This window comes from Hipposideros armiger, unplaced genomic scaffold (assembly GCF_001890085.2).
Source record: "Hipposideros armiger isolate ML-2016 unplaced genomic scaffold, ASM189008v1 scaffold_107, whole genome shotgun sequence".
Lineage (NCBI taxonomy): Eukaryota > Metazoa > Chordata > Mammalia > Chiroptera > Hipposideridae > Hipposideros > Hipposideros armiger.
Window position 1 is genome coordinate 2,104,003 of NW_017731457.1, and position 21,683 is coordinate 2,125,685.

At 46.0% G+C, this 21,683-nt stretch overlaps 1 protein-coding gene across 3 annotated transcripts in view; it reads right to left on the bottom strand.

Moving 5' to 3' along the window:
• Positions 1 to 1,014: 1,014 nt before the first annotated feature.
• The window catches only part of HIP1 (huntingtin interacting protein 1), a 153,676-nt gene continuing 133,007 nt past the window's right edge, over positions 1,015 to 21,683 (bottom strand). For 2 of the 3 annotated variants that reach the window (XM_019646861.1, XM_019646863.1), the window contains exons 15-31: positions 21,244 to 21,332; positions 20,721 to 20,837; positions 19,642 to 19,743; positions 19,246 to 19,389; positions 18,693 to 18,828; positions 17,045 to 17,131; positions 16,742 to 16,849; positions 16,522 to 16,658; positions 12,811 to 12,921; positions 11,737 to 11,795; positions 11,276 to 11,369; positions 10,032 to 10,132; positions 9,670 to 9,775; positions 8,776 to 8,899; positions 8,254 to 8,315; positions 5,516 to 5,624; positions 1,015 to 4,766 (exon numbers count right to left, since the gene is read on the bottom strand). In XM_019646861.1, coding sequence (XP_019502406.1) covers positions 4,714 to 4,766; positions 5,516 to 5,624; positions 8,254 to 8,315; positions 8,776 to 8,899; positions 9,670 to 9,775; positions 10,032 to 10,132; positions 11,276 to 11,369; positions 11,737 to 11,795; positions 12,811 to 12,921; positions 16,522 to 16,658; positions 16,742 to 16,849; positions 17,045 to 17,131; positions 18,693 to 18,828; positions 19,246 to 19,389; positions 19,642 to 19,743; positions 20,721 to 20,837; positions 21,244 to 21,332 — 1,739 coding nt within the window. In that variant the 3' untranslated portion in view covers positions 1,015 to 4,713. The remainder of the gene's footprint in view (positions 4,767 to 5,515; positions 5,625 to 8,253; positions 8,316 to 8,775; positions 8,900 to 9,669; positions 9,776 to 10,031; positions 10,133 to 11,275; positions 11,370 to 11,736; positions 11,796 to 12,810; positions 12,922 to 16,521; positions 16,659 to 16,741; positions 16,850 to 17,044; positions 17,132 to 18,692; positions 18,829 to 19,245; positions 19,390 to 19,641; positions 19,744 to 20,720; positions 20,838 to 21,243; positions 21,333 to 21,683) is intronic. The other variant, XM_019646862.1, reaches the window with a different exon arrangement.

Here is a 21,683-nt window from a genome sequence, read left to right on the forward strand (position 1 = left end):
AACCGCTGTTGCTCAGAGCTCAAACTCTTGAGCGAGCTCTTAACCAACTGAGCTACTCAGCCGGCCCTCGAGGCAGCCTTCTTCTGCCCGGCTCTCTTGACTCTCAGCTTTACACTTGAACTACAGCAGTGATCTGCAAGAGAGCTGAGACCAAGAAGTATCCACTCCATCAGTGGTGCTTCAAACAGAGCAGGCTCACCTTTGCATTCTGCTACAGGGAGAAAGACAGCGTAATCAAGTGTTTCCCATTTTCTGTATTTACCCAGATCATCTTCCCCACTGGGCAGTTCCAACACTATTTGCCTTCTCTTGTTCTCCAGGTCCTTTGACCTCTTTATAGACGCCATAGCTTCTGATTACTTGCTTCATTCTTTCCTTACTTGATGTGTCATTTGGACAATTATCTTGCTTACCAACCCAGGCCTTCCCCATCTCTCTCCGTCCCTGTCGGTCCCGTTGGCTGAACACACTGGCAGCATTAGGTTGCAGACAATTTTTCTAGGGAAAGGCTGCTATGCAACCAGCTAGCTCCATTCTGTCAGCTCCCTCTGCAAACTCCTGGTAGCTGTGACTGGCTGGCTCTGAATCCTCTTATGATTGGCAGCTTCTTTCACTGAGCAGAATTCGTCCCATCCAGTGTTAAGGGGCAGTATACTTTTGCATCTTAGAAATGGAAAAGAGCATATCTGAAGATTCCAGATTTTATGTAGAGACTTGGCCTTCTGGATAAATTACAGTATTGACCACTTTGGCATTTCTGTTTGATCATTCACAGGGACAAGACAGTGTACAGAGGACAGCCATATTTAAGGAGTGCAAACTACAGTTTCTCTACAGCAGCAAAGGAAATGTAATAGTTGTATGCTTCAGAAAATGGCCTGTCTCGAAGACATGTTCCCAGAGGTGCAGAGCTTAAGTGGATTCAACGAATCCCAGAATATAAATGTAGGCTTTTTTGAATCCCCCAGACCTCAAAACCAACTTTGGTGGGTCAGTTATCACCAGTACCCTCCATTGCCAGGTTGAAATATTTATTTGAAAAATTGAAAACACAGATGCAATGTATTATACAAAGGAAGGTCTTAATACCATAATAAAAGTCTTGTTGGAAGGGAACAAAAGCCAGTGGCTACCTGCCCTGGGAAGGTAGGCACTCAGTGAAAAATGAAATTCATTGATAGGAACTATTCTAATGGAAAATTGGGGGAAAGGTTAAAAACAGAAAAGCCCAACCCCATCCCTGCAAACCTAAGTGTGAAAGAGTTATAAGTTTGAGACAATTGCGTTATCCCCAAGATTTATCTGACCCCCCTTGGTGTGTCCCTATGAGTAGTAATCAGCTTAATTGAGGGCCTTCAAACCTGAGGTAGTTGAGGGTCATCTGAAAGACATCTCTGGAAGCTAACTACTCTCAGAATCGGACCCAACGGCATCGAACCAATTGTTTTGCGTTGCTTTGGCTCCTGGGGTGAAAGGCTGGGCCACCACTGTGGGTTGTTGATCCTGATTTGGTCTGGACCTGGGAGACGAAGGATTTGAGCAGCAGACAGCTGGCTGGTATGCTGTGCTGATGGCTGGCAGGCCCGTGGTGGTAGTGTTCTGTGCTACAGGCATTGCAGTCTCTGGAGGACCAAGGCGGGTAGAGAGAGGGCAATGCCAGGATTGAAGGCTTTCATTGCCAGGAGGGAGTCCCAGAGACTTGAAAAGGTGGTAGAAGGTAGCAAGAACTTTACCAGTTATTAAAGACCAGGGTAAGTGGAGGCAGTGAACCCCGCCCAAGGAGCTGGCAAGCAAGTGCTTCCTGGGTACAAGCTCAGAACCAGCTCCTCCTCGGCGAGAGGCCAAAGCACACCAACCTGACTGAGCGACGTGCACCTGTGACCCCTGTGGTACCTGGTGTCGGACTCAGCAGCTCAAACACTTCCAGGAAAGGATTCTCTGGACAATGTTTGGTTCTTCCAGCCACAGGGCTGGGGACTCCTATTTAGGTGGGATCCTACGGATCAATCTCAATTATAATTTAAACTCCTTGCTCAGACATAAAACCACCCCACAAAGGTCTTTTTTTCTATTTTTTCCTTATTGTGTACACACATATCCTTATTCTTGAGGTATTAGAGCACCGTATTACAAAATTAAATAACGGATGCAGCTGTATTTCAACTTCTCATTATTTTGTTGCTGTCCTCTCTTGCCATGACCCATTTACACTGACCCATGAGACTCCAGTCACTAATGATGTTCAGTGACTAATTTAAAAGGCTGTGAGGTTCATTTTTAGCCTTAGGGTGTGACTCCTGTTTTAAGGTATTTCACACACTCATTTTTAGAAGAGCCAAGGTAGGACAATTTGATTTTGGCTAGAGAATGGACTAGCTTCTAACTTGAGCGATGATCAAAGTAATTATCTGATAGGAGGCTCGTGTGAGACTGATAGAGCCTGTGCTCCTGTTTAAGTGCTTTCTTAACTGTTTTATTACTGGCTAAGCCCATGAAAGTTTTAAAAATGACCGTGGCTTCCTTTTAGAGGGAGTGTTATTCAAAAAGTCCTAATCTGGTCCAATATACGAGATATTTTTCCCCACTGGAATTTGAAGCACAGCTGTTTCAATGGCAGAGACTCTGAAAGCAAGGACTAGCCACCATTGGAAATGCTGACCCACACTGAAAACCTACTGATTGGGCTTAATTGGCACCAGTGGGCCAGGGATGCCACACACCACTCCTTCTGAACCTCGGATGGAAAAACGCTGAGCGCAAAGAAGCATTAGACATGAGAGCGCTCAGTATCTACTGCTGAGCCCTCGTTAACCCAGTGTGGCAATCACATGTCTGAGTCTCATAATCTGAGCTAATGGGAGACAGTTTTTTGAGTGCCCTACTTAGAAAATGCAGAGACGGAGTTGGGCAGAGGGCGGGGTGCGAGGGTGGTGATTAGGAAGGAGGGGGCTTGATTCACAGTGATCAAACAGGAGCCTCACAACCTGTCATGTAACCACACTTAGCAATCTTCTTTTGGGACAGGTCCTGGGAAGTGCTTATTGGCTACTACCTATGAGTTGCTACAGATAGGAAGACACTGTTTGTCCAAGATCAAAAGGTCACTTAAATGCTGGGATCAGTCCATCTGGAGGTGGAGAAGTGCTGTCAGGCTGTTAACGTGTCCTCTATCCTCATCCTGTCTGCAGGTAGTGAGGGCCCCGGGATGTGTGGCTGGAAGGCGTCAGAGCCAGTGGTTCCCCTTTTTTGTTTTCCCTGACCCAGATGCTCTGAGGAACCTTGCTTGGTTCATGATCCAAGCCACTAACAGATCAGGACGGCATCTTGGCCTTATTTCGGATTCTTGAAGACCCATGTCTAGGGCAGCGACACAAGGCTTGCCACAGTCACATCTGAAATCCTGATTGCTTCAAGCGTCTTTCTGTAGGCTGCCGTTGCTTAATGGAGGTTAGTAATAAATATTAAAGGTACCAAACCAAGCACAGGGTTCTTTCCTATTGGGAGCAAGTTGGCCTGATCTTCTGGGTCAGTTAGGTAGAACATGGAACTATCTTCTTCAGGTTCAAGAGGATACCAAGGCAGGCAGACGTTTGGAGAAAAAACTTGGAAACCCTTCACAAGCTTCCTCTTAGGGCCCTGCCTGGGTCTGAAGGGAGGTGCCAAGGGAAATTCATTCTGGGGGAAGAGGTGTGGCTACTCTCAACAGCTCCATTCAAGCATTGTTTCAGCCTGGTCACAAGGAGTTCCCAAGAAAATTCCCTGAAGACCTGGTTGTGTGCACCCCTCCTTTCCCTCTTCCTGTGGCCCTCTCACTTGGGGAGGTGGGCAGAGGCTTTCAGCTGGGCTCCAGCTCTAGGATGGAAAGGCACGCACTCCACTTCTGCCTTTGGAGGAAAGCTGTGGCTCAGTAGCTCCGACCGACCCTGGGGCGTGGCCTTGGCTGACCCACACTAGCTCAGCAGGACACTCAGCATGGAGGCTGACGGGAAGCACCAGGGTGAAGCCTAAGCAGCACCATCGCTGTTAACTGCTGTGGTCAGGGGCCCCCAAGAGCTCAGTGCTTCAGGGGGGGTTCCCTTTGGGAGAGTTGGCTATATGAGTGAAACTGGAGAAAAGAAAACCAAAAAACCCAACCAACCACTATAAGAAGCAGTGGGAATCCATGGAACTGCCAAGAGAGGGGGAGGGTAGCCTTGGCCTTGTCAGCCAGGGCACTCCCGCTGTTCTTCTGACTCTGCACAAACTCAGGGTAGTGTCCTTGTTTGGAATTCACCAGCCCTCTGATGCTCCCAAGTTTGTGCAAATGATGAAACTGAAAAGACTGAGAAGAAAACAGAAAAGAAAATGCATAAGCTCTTCCCTCTCCAGGCTCTCAGCCACAGCAACCACAGCCCCTTGGACAAGGACACCGATTGTTTGGGGTTAAAACAGCAGGCAGGACGAGGAAGGAGGTCCTCTCTGTGGGGGTGGCCCTGTTCCCCGTCCTCTCTGGACACCAGGGAGGTGGGGAAAGAACACAGATCACGGGTTCCAACACACAGGCTGTCACTGTGGAGGGAGTCTTTGGAAGGCCATTCAGGTCCTCGGCACTGGACAAGGGAGTGGTGTGGCTGCGACTGCGACTCCAGGGGTTTGATTTGTGGCTGGGGAATCACACACACATAGATGGGCAACAAAGATTTACTCTCTGACTTGTGTGGTGCCGGTGGGGCTCTATTCTTTTTCGGTTACCGCTTCTTGCAGCGCAGGTGGAGCTGCTTCTGTTCCTAAAAGACAATAACCATTTATGTTTCATAGCCCTTTATGCATGCATGCATTCAGTTAACCAACAAAAACTGCTGCCATGTTGGGTTCTAAAGAAATTATAATTACAACCATCTTGTCCCTAAGTTAAGTGTCTAGGAATGACTGGGATACATCTGTCGTTGGTTCCCAGAGCCAGTCAAGTCCAACAAGAATGAGCAGTCTTGGTTGTGATCAACTTGGCCACTTTGGAAATGTGGAAAAGCAGCCTTCACAGAGTCTGAGTGATGAAGTCTTTGGGCCCAACATTCCTCACTCCACGCTGTTTCTACCTCCTGGCCCTTCCTATCTTTTGGCCATTGCTGCCTATCACTGGCTTTAGACCGTCAGAACCTTGTAATTCACTTGCCCCTGTCTGCTGGATCTTCCCTGACCGCTATTCATTCATTCACTATTCAACTCTAGGCTGGTCAGAGACTGAACTCCTGGGGGGCAAGCCAGGCTAACTGGGGCTAGAAGGGCATGGTGGTGAGTGACCAGTCCACTGGTCAACATTAAGGTCTTGAAAAGTGACAACAAAAGCTTTCAATTCACCACAATTTATCCCCAGTGTTGGGCTTATGGCTTCTTTACAACTGAAAACATGCTCTGTGAGTATAGAGAAGGAAGTTCTCCTTCTGGGTTCCTCGTTCTGTTCTACTCGAGGGGAAGGCCCTCATCACACAGCACCCCCCTTCACCGTGGACTGGTGCTGGTGCTCAGAGAGGCTTACCTTCCTCCCAGCCCTCAGCAACACCAGCAAGTTCGTAGTGCTTTTTCCGAAGCTCTCCCAGTTTTTGACGCTCCTTCTGCAGTTCATTTTCTAGCTCCAGCACCCTAACCTGTGGGGAAAGTGGAATTTTCTTTTGAGCGGTGGTTTGAGAACTGTCTTATTTTGACTTAATCCCTTTTTCTCCGTGTTCCAGTTTTCTTCTTCCATATCATTCATCCTGTTTCTATAGCTTACTCAGTTCTCAATTTTAATCTCATCTCTGCTCTAATTTCTCCATTCTCTCATTCACCCATCTATCCCATCTATCTTATATTTTCTCACTGGGACCCTCTACTGGAAAGGAATGATGATTTACAGTCCCAGTGCCTGAATGGGAGTAGGGCTTATCTTATGTTCCTCTGATAAATCACTAGCCAAAAGAAATCTCTAATGTTTGACATCTCTGTATGGTGTGTTCCAATCTAGTCAAAACCCTTCAGTCCCGGTTCCCTGGAACCAAATATGATGGTTCTGGCATCTCTGAGGGGCTGGTGCAACTTAGGGTTATTATTGTACAGGCACAATCGCACTAAAGGAGAGGTGGGTTCTTGGCTATCCCTACTCTTCATTCATTTTAGTTATTTATTAATTCAAGAACTATTTGCTGAGCATCCATCATGTACCGCAGGCTCTGTTGTAGGTGCTGGAGATACTGATGCACAGACAGACATGGTCCCTGCTTATCTTGTAGGGGAAAGAGACAAGCTAATGAACAAGATTAGATTATAAAAATGACATAAAATGATGGGACAAAGACTAAATAAGGATGATCAGAAAAGGCTACCCTCAGGAAGTAACTTGGGAGCTGAAAACTAAATGGCTGTAGAGATCAACTGTTCAGAGAGCTGGGGAACAATATTTCAGGCAGGGGAAGTAGGCTCTCAGGCAGTGTTGGGAGAACAAGACAGAATCCTGTGCAGTTAATATGTGAGACTGGGAGAGTGTCATGAGATGAGGTTGGAGAAATAGGCAAGGATCCTTTCATTTCACTCAGGGCCCACGGGCTGGGGTTTGGAGTTTGGATATTAATCGAAGTACAAAGAGAAGCCATTGGAAGATCTTTAGCAGTGAAGTGACACGTTGTCACTTCAGCTTTCAAAAAACTAAAGAACGAACGACCTGTAGAGTGGCAAGAGTGGAAATAACTATACCCAGTTACCGTGTTTCCCCCAAAAAAAGACCTAAATGGAAAATAAGCCCTAGCATGATTTTTCAGGATGCTTGTAATATAAGCCCTACCCCAAACATAAGCCCCAGTTAAGACTGTCAGCCAGGCATGACTGTTTGAATAAATGTAGATTTTTGTACAGGAATAAATGACTAAATGTAGATTGTTGGAGCAAAAATTAATATAAGACCCAGTCTTATTTTTGGGGAAACATGGTAAGTGGTTCTTTTTTTGTTTTTAAACTTTTTATTATGGGAAATGTAAAACATATACAGAAGGAGAGAGACTGATACAGTGAACTTCATCATGTGCCTTTCACCTATTATAGTTCCACTATCTAAAAACTCATGGTCAGACTTGTCTCAGCAATATTCTTTCTTGTTCTCCCACCACCACCATCACCCTGGCCCTGCCATGGGATTATTTTGAAACAGACTCACATACATTATAGTTAAGGTGCCTTTGCAGTAGCTCAGGAGAGACACAATGGTGGCTTAGACTAGGTTAGGGATATGGAAAAAAGTGGGAAGATTAATTAAGGCTCTGATTTGGAGATTTCGGGTTGATAAGGCTTGCTAGTGGATTGGATGTAGAGGGTAAGAGAAAGAGAGGAACCGAGGATGACTCCTAGGTTTGGGGCTTTGCACTCAGTTAGATGGTGGTGGTACCATTTACTGAGATAGAGAAAACCAGGGGAGGGACACATTTGTGTAATAGGGAAACGAAGAGACCTGTTTTGGACATATTAAGTTTGAGATGCTTATTGAGCATCACATGGAGATATCAAGTAGGCAGTTAGACAAGTATAAAGCTCAAAGAGGAGATCTAGGCTCAGGAGAAGAATTTGGTATTTATCAGCATATAGATGGTATTTAAAGTCAAAAGGGACTGGATGAGACCACTAAGCAAGTGTAGATAGAGGAGACTCAGGTCCGAGCTCAATTCTTTTAGTGTTTACACAGAAATTTGGCCACATGACCTTTCCTAAAGATGCTGAGTGACCCATCCATAGACTTTAACAGTCCCAGCCTGGACTTTACCCCAAGACTGATGACAAGTAATTCTAGAACAAGGATGTCAGGTTTTTTCCAAGATCCCACTGATTCCTATTTTGCATGGCATTATTTTATAGAACAACTGAGAGACATGGCATTGCCTTTCATGGGTTAACAGTGAATTGATTTTTTCAAAAATAAAGGTCATAAATAACTCATACCTGAAGTTTAAAAAGATTGTCTATAGTAATATTGTTAAATGCCAGTTTATGGTTGGCTAGGAGATCCCTGACAACATTTAGAGGGACCCCAGTCCAAGACTAGTAGGCAAGAGTTAAGATCCTGACCTTTACTCATCACTTCGCTCCACCTTCACTATTTCTTCCAGCATCATTTACACTCTCTTGGACTAAAAGGTATATCTAAGTTCATTTCCCCCCGTTCTCTCTCTTACTGGCTTCTCACCATGGGAATAATAGTTGGCGTCAACGTCATAAGCAACAGAGATGGGCTAGGCTTAGAGATGGAGGGCCTACCTGGGAATCCATCTCCTGGCGTTTGATCTGGGTCAGCGTCATGCTTGAGAAGTCCATGTTGTCTGCAAGGATGGAAATGAGAAGGTTTTGTCAAATACTACCCCTGGCTGACTCTCGCCTGAGGTGTCGCTGAGGCCAACTCTGCTTAAATGCTTGGTTTGTCATTTACCAACACATGCGTGCACATAAGTGAGGGATAGAGAGGAAGACGCACGCAGTGACAAGGGAACCAGGATCAGAACTCCCACCCTTCTACCCCCGGACAACCAGGCCTGCAGAGGCATTTCTTTGAATTCAGAGAACTGGCTAAATGGAACATTTCCCTAATGGTGTGTCACTATAACAATATAAATAGCATGCTTATGTGGTATCCCTTCTTCTGAGAAAATAAGTATGAGTATAAAAAGATGAAAAATAAGAGAGGATTTGGAAACAGAACTGTGGGAAATTGGGATCATGGAGAAGAATGTAAAGAACAGCTAAATAGGACGGGTAAGAAAAGTATTGCTTCTGAAAGGCTACCTGTCTCCTCAATCTGTGATTTGCCAGAAATGGTTGAGGCCACGACAGCGGCAGTGGCCTGGTTCACCCCACGAGAGGCCTGTTGCAGCTGGGTCAGGTTTGAACTGTCCTTATCAGCTTTCACCTGCCAGGACCAAGCAGATTTGGGTTCATAAAACATACGGCGGCAGGAAGGACTGAGTCAAAGAGTTGGGCTGATGGCTCTTGACAAATACATGTGATCCACTGTGGTAACCAATTTAACTTCTCAAAAATCATTGCCTGTGGGGTCAACTCGGGGCGTATCTCTGATATAAAAATATTATTCCTGGCTTATTTGCTTGGTGGCCTCAAACTCTAGCTTTATCAGTTACTTCGATGAAGTGCTGCAGTTATGGAAACCAATTTGGGACAATAAATAAGGACGATAAAACAGCACTCCTTGGGGGATTATAAAACTCATTGAAGGATTTTCATGACAAGCTTTGCATTGGGATTAGTTGGGGCAAGTGTTCAAGTCTGAAGACTCTAGGATAGGCAGACACTGGTTATGGGAGCTCTGGGCCAAGCCAGATAACCATCTGACTGCGCCAACTCATTCCATCTTTGAGTGCTCCTGGAATGCCATGATCGCTAATCAGGTCGGCACCAGTGGGACCCTCAAAGGCCACTTGTAACCAAGTGAGGAGAGCCCAGAGGAGCTCATGTGGCGAGCTGGGCAGAGGGCTCCTTGCTGACAGATGAAAGGCTTTTAGAGAGGCGTGGTACGGGACCCTTGGGAGGCAGAATTTTCACTTGGGACCCAACCCACCTGGACCCTGGATAAATCATCTGTTCTTGGGACCAGCTCCATGGTCTAAGTATCTCTAACCTAGCCAGGCCTTACAGTGTCCCGGGAGTCAAGAAGGGTCCTACCTTGGATGCAGCCACAAGCTGGGCTGTGCTAGCAGCAATTTCATGGGAACACACCATTAGCTCCTCAAACTTTCCTCTGCCTTGTACCACCAGATCGGCTGCATCACTGACAGATAGGAAAGGACAAGATGGAGTTATGTGACTGTTGCAGTCTCAGCTCTACATCTCTAGGCCACCCTCATCATGCCGGCAGCCAGGGAGCACAGCCTGTGCTACCCCAGGAGACCCAGGCTCCCTTCTAAACTTTCAGTCCTATTGATTTCCTTATCAACAGCGTATTTCTAGGGGGGCAGGTTTTTCTCTGGGATGGATCAATGGCATGGGGGTGGGAGGGAGGAGCCTGGGGACTGACAGACACTTACACCATGACAGTAGCTCCCCAGCCCACAGCTTTGGAGGCTGAGATGAGTCCTTCTGTCCATCGAGAATTCTTGGCATAAAACTCTTTAGGGGATGCTGTGCCCTAGAGAAGTGAGAAATAATAATAGCTACCTTTTATTGAATGCCTACTATGTGCCAGGTGCTTTTATATATATTACCCCATATAGTTTTCACAGTAAGTCTGAAAGGCAAGCTTTATTATTCCCATTTTACAGATAAGAAAACTAAGATACTGAGAGGCAAAAATACTTTTCCCAAGGTCATGCAGGAAATAAATGGAAGTAAATCCTAGGCTTTTCTGACTCTAAAACTCATAGCATTACTATTATATTTCTACATTGTGTATGTGTGTATGTGTATTTTATATATGTACTTATGAATAATTTATGATCTCAGGGGAGTCTAGCTGTTCTTCATGATTTGCCCAAAGAGAAGAGTATCAATGAATAATTTTTAAAAATTATTTCTACTTGGATTTAAAAATGCATTTATGCTTTGGAAGTGTCTGATAGTCTGAGAATCTGCAGATACTCCATGCTGTGTTCCTCTTTCTATTTTGGGGACCAAAAACATCACCTCTCAGACTGACAAAAGGTACCACCAACCAAATCAGATATGGCTTTGTTCTTTATGTGATTGTTTCCAGGCTCATAAACCTTCCCTAGAACTTTGTCTTCTGAGCCGCAGCTGCATCAGGGATGTGAGAAAAAACAGGATGGCAATAACACCAGCAAAGGAGAAAATCAGTGACGCTGTCAACAGGAGACTGAGGCAGAGTCTGTCTGAATCACTGTGAACCGACTGCTGTTGGAAAGAGACACAGCGGAACCCACTGTGAAAAATCAGCACCAGGTTCTCTCTTCTAATTTGCCCAGTTTTCAAAAGCCCTCACTTCCTCCTCTAAGGGCCCAGACTCGCAGTGCACACTGGGTTTCCACAGCAGGTTCCAGTGATGTCCGCCTGGGTTAATGAGCCTGTAGCTGGAAGCTCCGGCTGGCTGCTCTCTCTGGGGACCTGGCAGTGTTCCAGTTTCTCCCCTTGGCATCTGCTGACATCCACAGGAGTGGCAGCTGCGCCCTCGGAAGGACACGCAGGGTGAGACGACAGCACACACAGATTTCACTGAATGTGGGTGAGTGTATTGAATAGACTTAGCCTCTCAGTGAGCTGGGAATCTGTCACTGATGTCTGTTCTCCCTGTCCACGGGCCCCCGCCCACGCTTACCCGGCCGCTTTCCACTATCTCTTTCTGGAGGTCCTTTGAGGCCACAATCAGGACCTGAATAGCTTGCATTAGGCTGGTGCACGAACCAAGAATCCTGCAAAAAAAAAAAAAAAGATTTAAAAAGTGAGGGACAAAGAACAGACCAACAACAACGAAGAAGCCTGTTCCTTTTCATTCCTGGACACGGGCAAACTTGGAATGGGAAAGAAGGCAGGTTGAAGACCTGAAGGAAAGGTAGCTTGACTGTGGGTCTTCTTCATAAGGAACAGCTAAGTTAGGATTCTTGGGGGTTTCTTTTCCCCTATAATGCAACAGTGAGCTATCAGCATCATTAACACAGTTATTGACAATTACCTAGACTCAACCCTTCCCTGTGGCTATAATGTTCTATCTAATTAGTAGAATCTAATGCAGAAAGACTACTACTGATCACTAAGGTGCTACCAGCTGCTCAGACTGACCTTTCATTCACCTCCAATTTGACTCCTGTGTCTCCTGCTCGGGATTTGCTGAGCATTTCCTGTTAAAAAAAAAACAGAGGTTGAATAATATTGTATGTCAACTATAATTATATATACATATAGTCTCGGGACATGGAGTAGAGAGTGGGAATGGAGTCAATGGAATTGTAATAGACAAGCATGATATCGGGGGTGAGGGGTTGTTACTTTGTGAGGGTGAAAAGGGTAACTATTGCATTGTTCTGTACACCTGAAACTAACAATAAAAAATTTTAAAAAAACAGGGTTTCTCAGATGTCACAGGTCCTGAGAAGCCACTGATGTCCTACTACACTTTGGGTCCACTATCCAAATTTAGATGAGCCCATCCACATCCTTGTGAAAATTGGGAGAAGAATCCAGATTTCCGATCTATGCAGTGGGAGGCAGTCACAGCAGGCTGGCACTGCCGTCTTTGAGTGTCTTGACATTCTGGCACCCAGGTTGATGTGCACAGAACTCCAAGAGCTATGGCATTGTGCCACCAGGGGTGGCTGCTGCCGGGTCCAGAGGCAGGCTCTCAGCAGATGGGCTGCCTGTCTTCTACCAAAGGAGCAATAGGTGACCTTTCCAATGGTGCCCACCCAGCTTTTCCCTGAGACAAGTGTTGCCACTGATTTACTGAAAGCCTGGCACTGGGAGAGATGTGCCTTGTCATTTAACTTTTACAATATCCCTCTGAGGTACCTGTGCTTTTATTATCGCTATCAGCTGAAAACGGGATCTGAAGCTTGGCGAGACTAATGTAACTTATTGGAAGTTATACACTTAGTAAGGAATCCATCAATCTGGAACTTGAATGCAGGATGGCCTGACACCAAAGTATGTGTAATTCTGGAGGAAAGTGCTCACCTTCCCTTGTTGAGAACTTCCTCGTTTTCTATCCCTCAGAGATCCTGGGGAGTTTGGGTTTTGGTTTATTTTTACAGGGGCCTCTGAGGCCTCAGTGAATGACTGAGATACATCCAACAGGAAATGCTGCCAAAGGGCAGCTGCAAGAGCATCACTTGAGGGGATCTTCAGACACTCACATACCTCAATTCTGGCGGTAGCGGTTTCAATGGCAGCTGAAGTGGCAGCCATCTCCTTGTCCACCAGGTCCCCTAACTCCTCCTGCTTGATGTCCAGGCCTCTGGGCAGGAGCTCCTGTGGACAGCATCACAAAGACTGAAATGACCCCTCGACCCTCTCTCTATTCTCCTGTGGCAGACATGTAAGCCTCACGTAATTCAGGAGGTAGGAGGGCCCCACACGTAACACGTTTCTGTAAGCCGTGGAGAGGCATCCCTCCTAGGCCTTGTCTGGCACTCTTCACGCTGTGACCTCTGGAGACGCATGCTCCACCCTCCGCCCTCACTCAGAACCCATCTCCTTCCAGAAGGCCACCCCTGCTGAACCCCACAAGGCCCTTCAGTTGCGGCTGCTTGGACCCTAACCCCACAGTTGCACAGTGTTGATTGTATCTGCTGCTTGAGGTATGTTTTAAAAACCTCCTCAAATGTAGATAATGTCTTCCAACCAGACAGCCTGCCTCTTATTTAACTTTGCTCCCACAGCAATCATATGAGGCAGTTACTACTCCTGCTGTACAGAGTGGAAGCCAAGGCTCAAGGGGGTGAAATGTCTTGACCACAGTTACACTTCTAAGAAATGGTGGAGCAGGGATTCGAACTCAGGTCTGATGGCCCAAGATTGTTTTTAAATGTTATGTGTTATACATACAAGCGGAGAAAATAGATACACATGGTTTAAAGAATAAGAACAATGGCCCATGTTATCCACCACCCAACTTAATAGCTTAAGAAACATTATTAGTATCTTCAAAATCTCCTTTGTATCCTGCCCTGATCCCATCTCCCATCCTCCCTACTCCCCACACCAAGATGAACACCAAATTCAGGAGAATGCCTACAATGGTTTTTTTTTAAACTCCATATGAATGCATCCTTAAACAATATGTTAAATTTGCACGTTTTGGTCTTTATTAAAAGGAATACCGTATGTATTTTTCGATGACTTGCTTTTTCATTCAGCATTCTGTGTGTGAGATCCATCCTATAACCTCGTAATTTGATTCCTAGGTATATACCTGAGAGAAACTTTTACTCATGTGCATCAGGAGATGTGTATAAGAATGATCATAAGTGGCTCAGTTGGTTAAGAGCTCACTCAAGAGTGAGAGCTCTGAGCAACAGCGGTTCGAGTCCTGGCCCGTGCTGAGCAGCCGCTGAGCTGCCAACAGGTGGCAGGATGGCTCAGCTAAAAAAAACCCCCCCAAAAAAAGAATGATCGTAGTGGCACATTTATTCATAACAGCTCCACACTGGAAATAACCCAAATGTCCATCATCAACAAGAGAATACATATAAAAAATTAAGCAATATTCACACAATAGAGCAGTGAAAATGAATGTACCCACCTGGGTGAATCTCATACACAGAATGTTGGAAAAAGCCAAGTTGTAGAAGAAAAGTCTTCAACACGTAGAACTAATAATATGTTCCATGCAGGGTCGGAGGTGGAGGGAATATAGTCTTCCTATTATCTTCTTCTAGAACTCTGATTAAACATTCTATATATAACCTATATATTCCAACATATAAAATCTGTGCCATATTCTGTGTAATTCCTTCAGTTCTATCATCCAGTTCACTAATTCTTTCTTCAGCTTTGTTTTAACCTGCTGTTGAATCTGTGTATTTTAAAGTTTTTACTTTCAGTGATTATATTGTTCATTTCTAAAAGTTCTGTGGTTCTTTTTCAAATATATCTGGTTAGTTTTGAAAATATCTTATTCCTCGGTCACACTCTTAACACCTTTTAAAAAGTTCTTTAACATGCCAAACATAGCTATTGTGAACTTATATTCCTTGGGACTTTATCTATGAAACTTCTTTAAGGTTTAGATTCCAAGTATATTCCTTCCGAGACAACTGGGACCTGCTTCTGCCAGGTATCTGGGCCCCTAACCACCTGAATACTTTAAGCTTAATTTTCTGTTTGAGTTTTTTTTAGGCCACACAGGTAGTATGAGATTTGAGCCTGAACCCCTGGAAAGGTGGCTTGTGGTTAGGAATTCTCTGGGCAGCTGTGTTTTCTGTCTTGTCAAGGTTGAGATAAGATCTCCGCTGTAGGGCAGGCTTTTCTCCCATTCACTCAAGGTGTGACCCTTTGGACTGCCTTTTTGGGGAAGAAGGCTCTCCATTTCAATATTTTATCCTACTTGGACTCAGGTTTTGTTTCTTTGTTCTCCTCTGTATGTGTGGCCCATTAAAATCCAAGCTCTAAGCCTCGAGAGTTGGACAAACACTGGTTCTGGTATCCTTTTGGTTTGAGTCTGAAAATTTCCTTAGCTCATATTCAATTGAATAAAATTTTCAAATTTTATTCAGCATTTTCCATGTCCGGTCCTGGGAAGAGTCTCTAAACATCTAGTCAGCCCTATTGCCAGGAAGGAAACTTGCCCGTAATCTATCGCATGTTGCTTTGCTTTCATTAACTTTTTATCTCCTCATGGTATCCTATATGCTTTACATGTGCATACTGAGTTTTCAGTTCTGAAATATACTGGGGAAGATGCTCTATCTCCAACAAAAGGCAGGCTGTGGTAATGCTGCCTAGGCCACCAGAATCAATTCACTAACACCAAGTATCACCATGATCAAGTCACCCTATTGAAAGAGAGGTTAGCAATTCACCATTGTCCATAGTCTTTTATCCAGACATAAAGGGTTCTCCACCTCACTGCCTACTTCTCCCCACTATGAACCTTTCTCCCCCATCTGATCCATCTCTTTATCTGTTTTCTCTCTCTGTGTGTGTGCATATTCAATTAGTTAAACATTTGCTGGGTGTTAACCGCCTGCCAGATATTAGTCCAGGGACCGGGGATACAATATGAAGAAGGTATGGGCTCTACTTTTGAGGACTCAGCTGGGGGAAATAGACAGGCAATAGGCACATTACAGTGCTAGCCACCAACTGTAAGGTAAAGGAAGTGGGCGAGAGGGGCCCAGGAAGGTAAGGGCCAGGATTTGAAGGTCCTTGACTGTCACGTTACATAATATGATTTTTGTTATCAAAGAAGAGGGATCATAATCAGATCTGTTTTTGGAAGAGAGCAGAGGAAAGAGGCCCAAGGCAGAGAAACACATCAGAAGGCTGTTTTAAGAGTTCAAATGAGAGATGATGTGGATCTGAACTCTGGCCCTTATCTCTTTCTTCTCTCAACTTATCACAGCACATTTCAGGAATAAGTGCTGCCTTGTACTGTACTCTTAAAACAGATCTCCATTACAGTGCTCAGCACACTGTATAAAAATGGTTGCTTTCTTTTTCTTTCCAGTAGAGACCATGTCTTACCTGTCTCTATGTAACTACACCTAGCACAATTCCCAGTACATAGGACATATTCACTGTATCTTTATTGCATGAATAAATATATTGTTATCTCCATTTTAGGTGTTACCTACCCAACCATATAAAAATTCTTGAAAACAGGGAAACTATGTTTATTCTTCTTTGATATCACCTAGCATAGTGACAATCACATAGCAGATTCTCAATGAATAGCCAATGAATTAAATGGAACTGGAAAGTCATTTGGGAAGGGGGGGGATGTCAGATTTTTCAGCTCTCATTTTCTAGAATCAAGTTTAAAGAAATAACTGGCTTAGGACATCACTGATTCCCTAGCAATCACCAGCACTCACACCCAAGAACAATAATAACTTGCCCCAGTAATACCTCGCCAATGGCTGCGATCTTGCTGAGACAGCTCCTCATGGCTGTGCTGTTGATATTCTCAAGGGTTCCTTCTTCCTCCAGGAAAGCCAGATAGATGAGGGTTTCCTTGCTATACTGCTTACAGGCCTCAGTCAGTGCTGGAGATGCGAGGCAACAGAGACTTTGAAAGGCCCTCTGCTCCCCCTGCTTTCCTCAACGGCCCCTCACCCCTGGTACTCACCGTCAGCAGGCTCCGGCAGGGCTCTAAGGCAGGTGGTGCTACCGTGAACAATGGTGTCACTGGTCAAGTGGGCAAGAAGGGTTACTGAGTGCAGAAGCCCACTGATATCTGCCAGGAGTTTAAAGGAAAGCTTCTCAGTCCTGCTTGAGGGTTATCATTTTCATACCCCGTCCCTCCCTGCTTTACGAGTTGTATACACTCCTTTCTCGGTACCTAGGAACCCATCGTTATTTCTACATTCAAGCATTTCTGAACGTTGTCTAGCCATCACTAGTAACAGATTCCATTCTTTGCCTTTCTTACCTTCTGGGCAGGCCAGATACTGGCTCCAGCATTTTTCCAGTTGCTCGATGCAGCTGGAAACAGACTTGACCGTGGAGAGAAGGTGATCTGTGAGAGGGAAGACAAGGCAGTCAAAGCCCGAGTTGTCGCAGCTTGCTTTATCCCTGTTAGTTAAGCCACCCGACGGTTGAGCCTGCCCAGTGAGCGGCCCCAGCCCTGCAGGAGCTGCCCTAAGACAGGGGAAGGGAGGAAAGGTTACACTGGTACAGGGTTCTCTTACTGTAGCTTCAAACACTGCGCTTCTGAGCCTATCTGGTCCTTAGCCAAGAACCGGGGCAACCACACTGCCAGTCTAGATTCTGCATCCCATTACTGCCCATGGTATCAAATCCGGGCTTTCCTGTTAAGCCTTTCAAGGCCCTTGGACTCTCACGAATCTTGAGCCTAGACCCTTGGCTCCCATTAGGCTAATCTATGCTTGTGCTCTGCACACAGCAGTCATTCCCACAGCGGAGCCTCTGTGCTCAGGTCCACGGAGACTATCTCACATGAGTTAAAGTATGGGCTCTCTGGTCACACGGCTTAGGTGTGGCTCCTAGCTATACTGGTGGTGATCACTGGTGGTGATCACAGGCAGTATGAGCCTGCTTCCTCATCTGAAAACAGAGGAATAATAGTACCACCTCTGGTGTCATTAGGAGGCCTCGCTGTGCCAAGGCATGGAAAGCGCTTAGAATAGTGCCTGGCACACAGCAAGTACTCAGTAAATGTCAGCTGTTTTTATTATGCTCCCCACTTTTCTTCCTCTCCACTTCCTTCAAAAGCCAGCTCATAGCATCTTCTCAGGATCAACCCACTGCAACCCCATTTCCTGGCATTCCCTCAGTACATTAGGTACCAGTGTGCTCCTTCATTTGTAACTGTTGTGTTTCCTCACAGATGGGCTCCTTGCTGAATAAGATATAATTAGTCCTCGCTATATATGGCACCACATTGAGGCCTTTCTATATTTTATACTAAACATCAACTGTCAGCTGTTCCCCGTCTGCCTTGTCCTTCAAGGGAACCTCTCATCACGTTGCCAGCCTGTCTCCTCTGCTTGACAGTGAGCTGTAATGAGTTCTGCTCATGGCTTCGTCCATGACTTCACAAACCCCTTGGGCCTGGATGCTCTACAACTTGCTGTGCACAAAGGCCCTCTCCTCTCATCCAGAGGGCTCCTCTGACTTGGACCACTGCTCTACCCGCATGCCCTTAGGACTGATACATGCAAAGCGGGCCCCTGTTCATACCTGTGACTGGGGATTTTTACTGTTTCTGCCCCTCTGTGCTTTATGATGCCGCCCTGTCTACCTTGAAGCTCATGAGCAACCATCGCCTGATCCAGACCACAGTTTTCTTCTTACAGACACAGGACTGTCTGTCCCTCTGCTACCGACCTTTAGAATTGTTATTAAGGCTCTGCTCCCGGTGGGCGTTTCATCAGTGTAATCCATGACTAAAGCAGTAGTTATCACATCTGGGGGCTTTAGAAAATACTACGGCCCAGGCATCCCAGACAGTCCTGACACGCAGCCAGGCAGAGAGCCCCTGAGTGCAGTGTCACATGAGACTTAATGCCTATAGGTGGCTGTAAGGACTCGGCACCTGCGAGCTGGGGAAGAAGTACCTGCAGAGCCGGCGCAGCTGATGAGAGTGGGCTCCTCGAGCTGCCTCAGGGCGTCTTGAATCACCTGCTCTGCAGCCCTCCTCGACTCCGCCAGAAGCTTTTTTCGTTGGTTCTTTGCGAGCTGGCACATAGATTCCTAGAAATGGTCCAGGAGGGTGAGAGTCTGCCACAGACCCCATAGCAGCCAGTGAGCAGCATTCATCCACCTGTGACACATTCCTGGCCTCTCAGCTCAAGCTGTCGCTTTGTCCACAGGTGTGTGTCACTGAGCACAGGAGGCTGTGGGAATGAACCACTGCAGCCCGTTCTCCAATCTTGGGGAGAGTGTTAAGTGCATCCCTTTTTCACACAACAAAGAGACAGCTTTGCTTTCCCTCATCTGTTCTGTAGGTAACCCCAAGGTGTTAGGGCTGTGCTGACAGAATGCCTTCACAATCAGGCTAGAGGTCCCAAACCCCTTTCACAGCCCCCGGCTGCCATGAATACACCACAGAGGCCCAGGGCTATGAGGTCAGTTGGACTTGGTCAACCTGAGCAGCTGTCCGTTACTTGCCTCTGTGCTGGACAGTTTGAGATGGGTCTGTTCCAGCTGTTCCTGAAGAGCAGAGAATTCCTCCTCTCGACGGGCCATGGCATTCACCAAGCTGCCCTGCTCCTTCTCCAGTTTGGCGATCTGGCTTGCCCATTTTTCTTCTGACTGCAACAACATGGGAAAAGTTGCTGGGAGGAATTAAACTGTCCCCTTCCTGTAAGTCCAAATCTACCACCAGGCAACAAGGAGCAGAAGGTGATATTTCTTTAACCTGCCACTTTCATTCCCCAAGTATACACTGATCACAGGTGGGACCAGGTTGGCCATATGCTGGATGGTGATAGAGACTCGGTGACAGCAATATGACAGCCAGAGTGGAGAAGAATGAGGAAGAGAAAGAAAGGAGGTGTTGCTCACCTGGGCAGAAGTTTCTAGGCTGCCTTGGACAATCTGGAGTTCCTGTTTGCTGGTGGCAAGTTCTTGCTTTAAGTTCTCCAGTACTTCTGTCTGTTCTTGGGTCTGAAAGAAAAGAAAAAAAATTAGGAGCACCTTAATCTAGTGGTTACTAAGAATAAACATGTAAAAAAAAAATCCCTGAGCTAAAGATTTGTGTACTCTTTTGTATGCAAGTTTTACTTCAGCCAAAAAAAAAGGGGGGGTTGGGGGTGGGTGGTGAAGAGGTGAAAAGCCAGAATGCACCCAAAACTTTTCTTCTGGGGAAGTGGAATGAATGTCAAGAGGGGTATTTTAGGGACATTTCCTGAATGTCACGTTTAAGCCCATAATACTCATTAACGTAGTACTGGATCTTTAATTCAGGCACCCCAACACCTGGTACATCACTGAATCTCACCATCAGGAAATGATTCACCTTCTTTGGTTTTCTTTTCCTAAGTGGTGTTTTTCAAAGGGTGAGTTGTGACCCATTAGTAAAAATTCACAGCTAACATTTAAAACAAAATTACAGAGCAAAAAAATATCAAACACATTCACATAGTAAAGACAACTATTGCTTTATGAAACTTTTATTTCCATGAAATAGATGTGTTTTTTTACTCTGGGTCACAGGAAAGTGTGAAAGCCACTACTCAAAATATAAGGCATTCAGTTTTACCCACCTGACATCACTTACTCCAACCTGCCTGGCCTGCCAACTCCACCTCAACTCATGGGTGTTCCCCCAACTGTAACTCCTTGTAAAAACCTTGGTCCTCTCTCTGACATCCATGTGCTTTCACTTCAAATTCTCCTCGAGACTCGCCCCGGAAAACCTTTGCTGATGAACCTCACTCAGGTTGGGTCCCTTCCTTATTTCTAACCCCTTATGCATCGGTAACCATCTCCTGTTCTATATGGCGTCTCGTAGAACCCTCACAGGACTCCAACCCACAGAACTGCCTGTGGTGCAGAAGATGGCAAGGTCTTTTGATCAAGGCCCACCTCTGACTCAGACGGACCCCTCCGTCATTTGCCACGTACGCCTCCCTCCCACTCACCTTCCGCTGGGCCTGCTCACTTATGCGCTGGAAGGAATCCTCCAGCTCTTTTTTCTCTCGTTCCAAATCCACCTGAGCTTGTCTGGCCACAGACAGCTGTTTGGTCACCTCTGCATTCTGTAAGGGAAGAACAGTATCTTGAAGTGGCTTATCTCAGGCTTAAAGGACATCTTCCTTCTAGAACAAATGACAGCATTCAGACCATGAGTGCTCTAGGGTCGCACACAGAAATCACTTTTCTACCCAGAGGGAAGCCAGAAGAAAGCTGTCCTTTGCAAATACTGAATCTCAAGTATTTATAAAAATAATAAAAATGGGGGAAAATGCAAGTGGGGCTGGCATCTAAGGTGGAGCTCAAGATACGGGAGGCAAGGGAGCCTGAAAAGCTGAGGTTCCCAAGAAATGGTGGTGACCCACTGGAGACTGGTGGGGGCGCTGGGCCTGGAGAAGCCGTGAGGCCCGGGTTGCCCCCTCCCATGTAGTATGGGGCCTATGTGTGGTGAGAGGGGGTTGAGGGTCCTACCTTCCGCAGCAGGTCAGCGTGGTTCTGCACCAGCTCACTGTACTTCTCCTTCAGCTTGCTGTACCGCTGCTCATTGGCCTGGGCTTTCCCTGGATGGTCAAGGACCAGGTGAGGAGTCTACCTGGCTGGGACCCTCCACCCACCTTCCAATAAGCCAGAGTCCCTAGAAGACCCCCTTTTCTTTTCACAAATACATACACCTCTTCTCCCTCAAAAATCCTACTTGAACTCCTCGGGAAAGTCTTCTTTAAAAAAAAAAACTCACCTGGCTCAAATCACTACCCTGATTCATGCCTCCTGAGCATTTACACACACGGCATTTACTTTATCAGTGTGTTTGTCCATAAGTTAAATGATTTCTTGGGCTATCCCTCTTTCAGAGTTCCACTCCCCGGGGTCAGGCATGCCCTTGTCACCTTCTGTAGTCCCCATCCCCATGT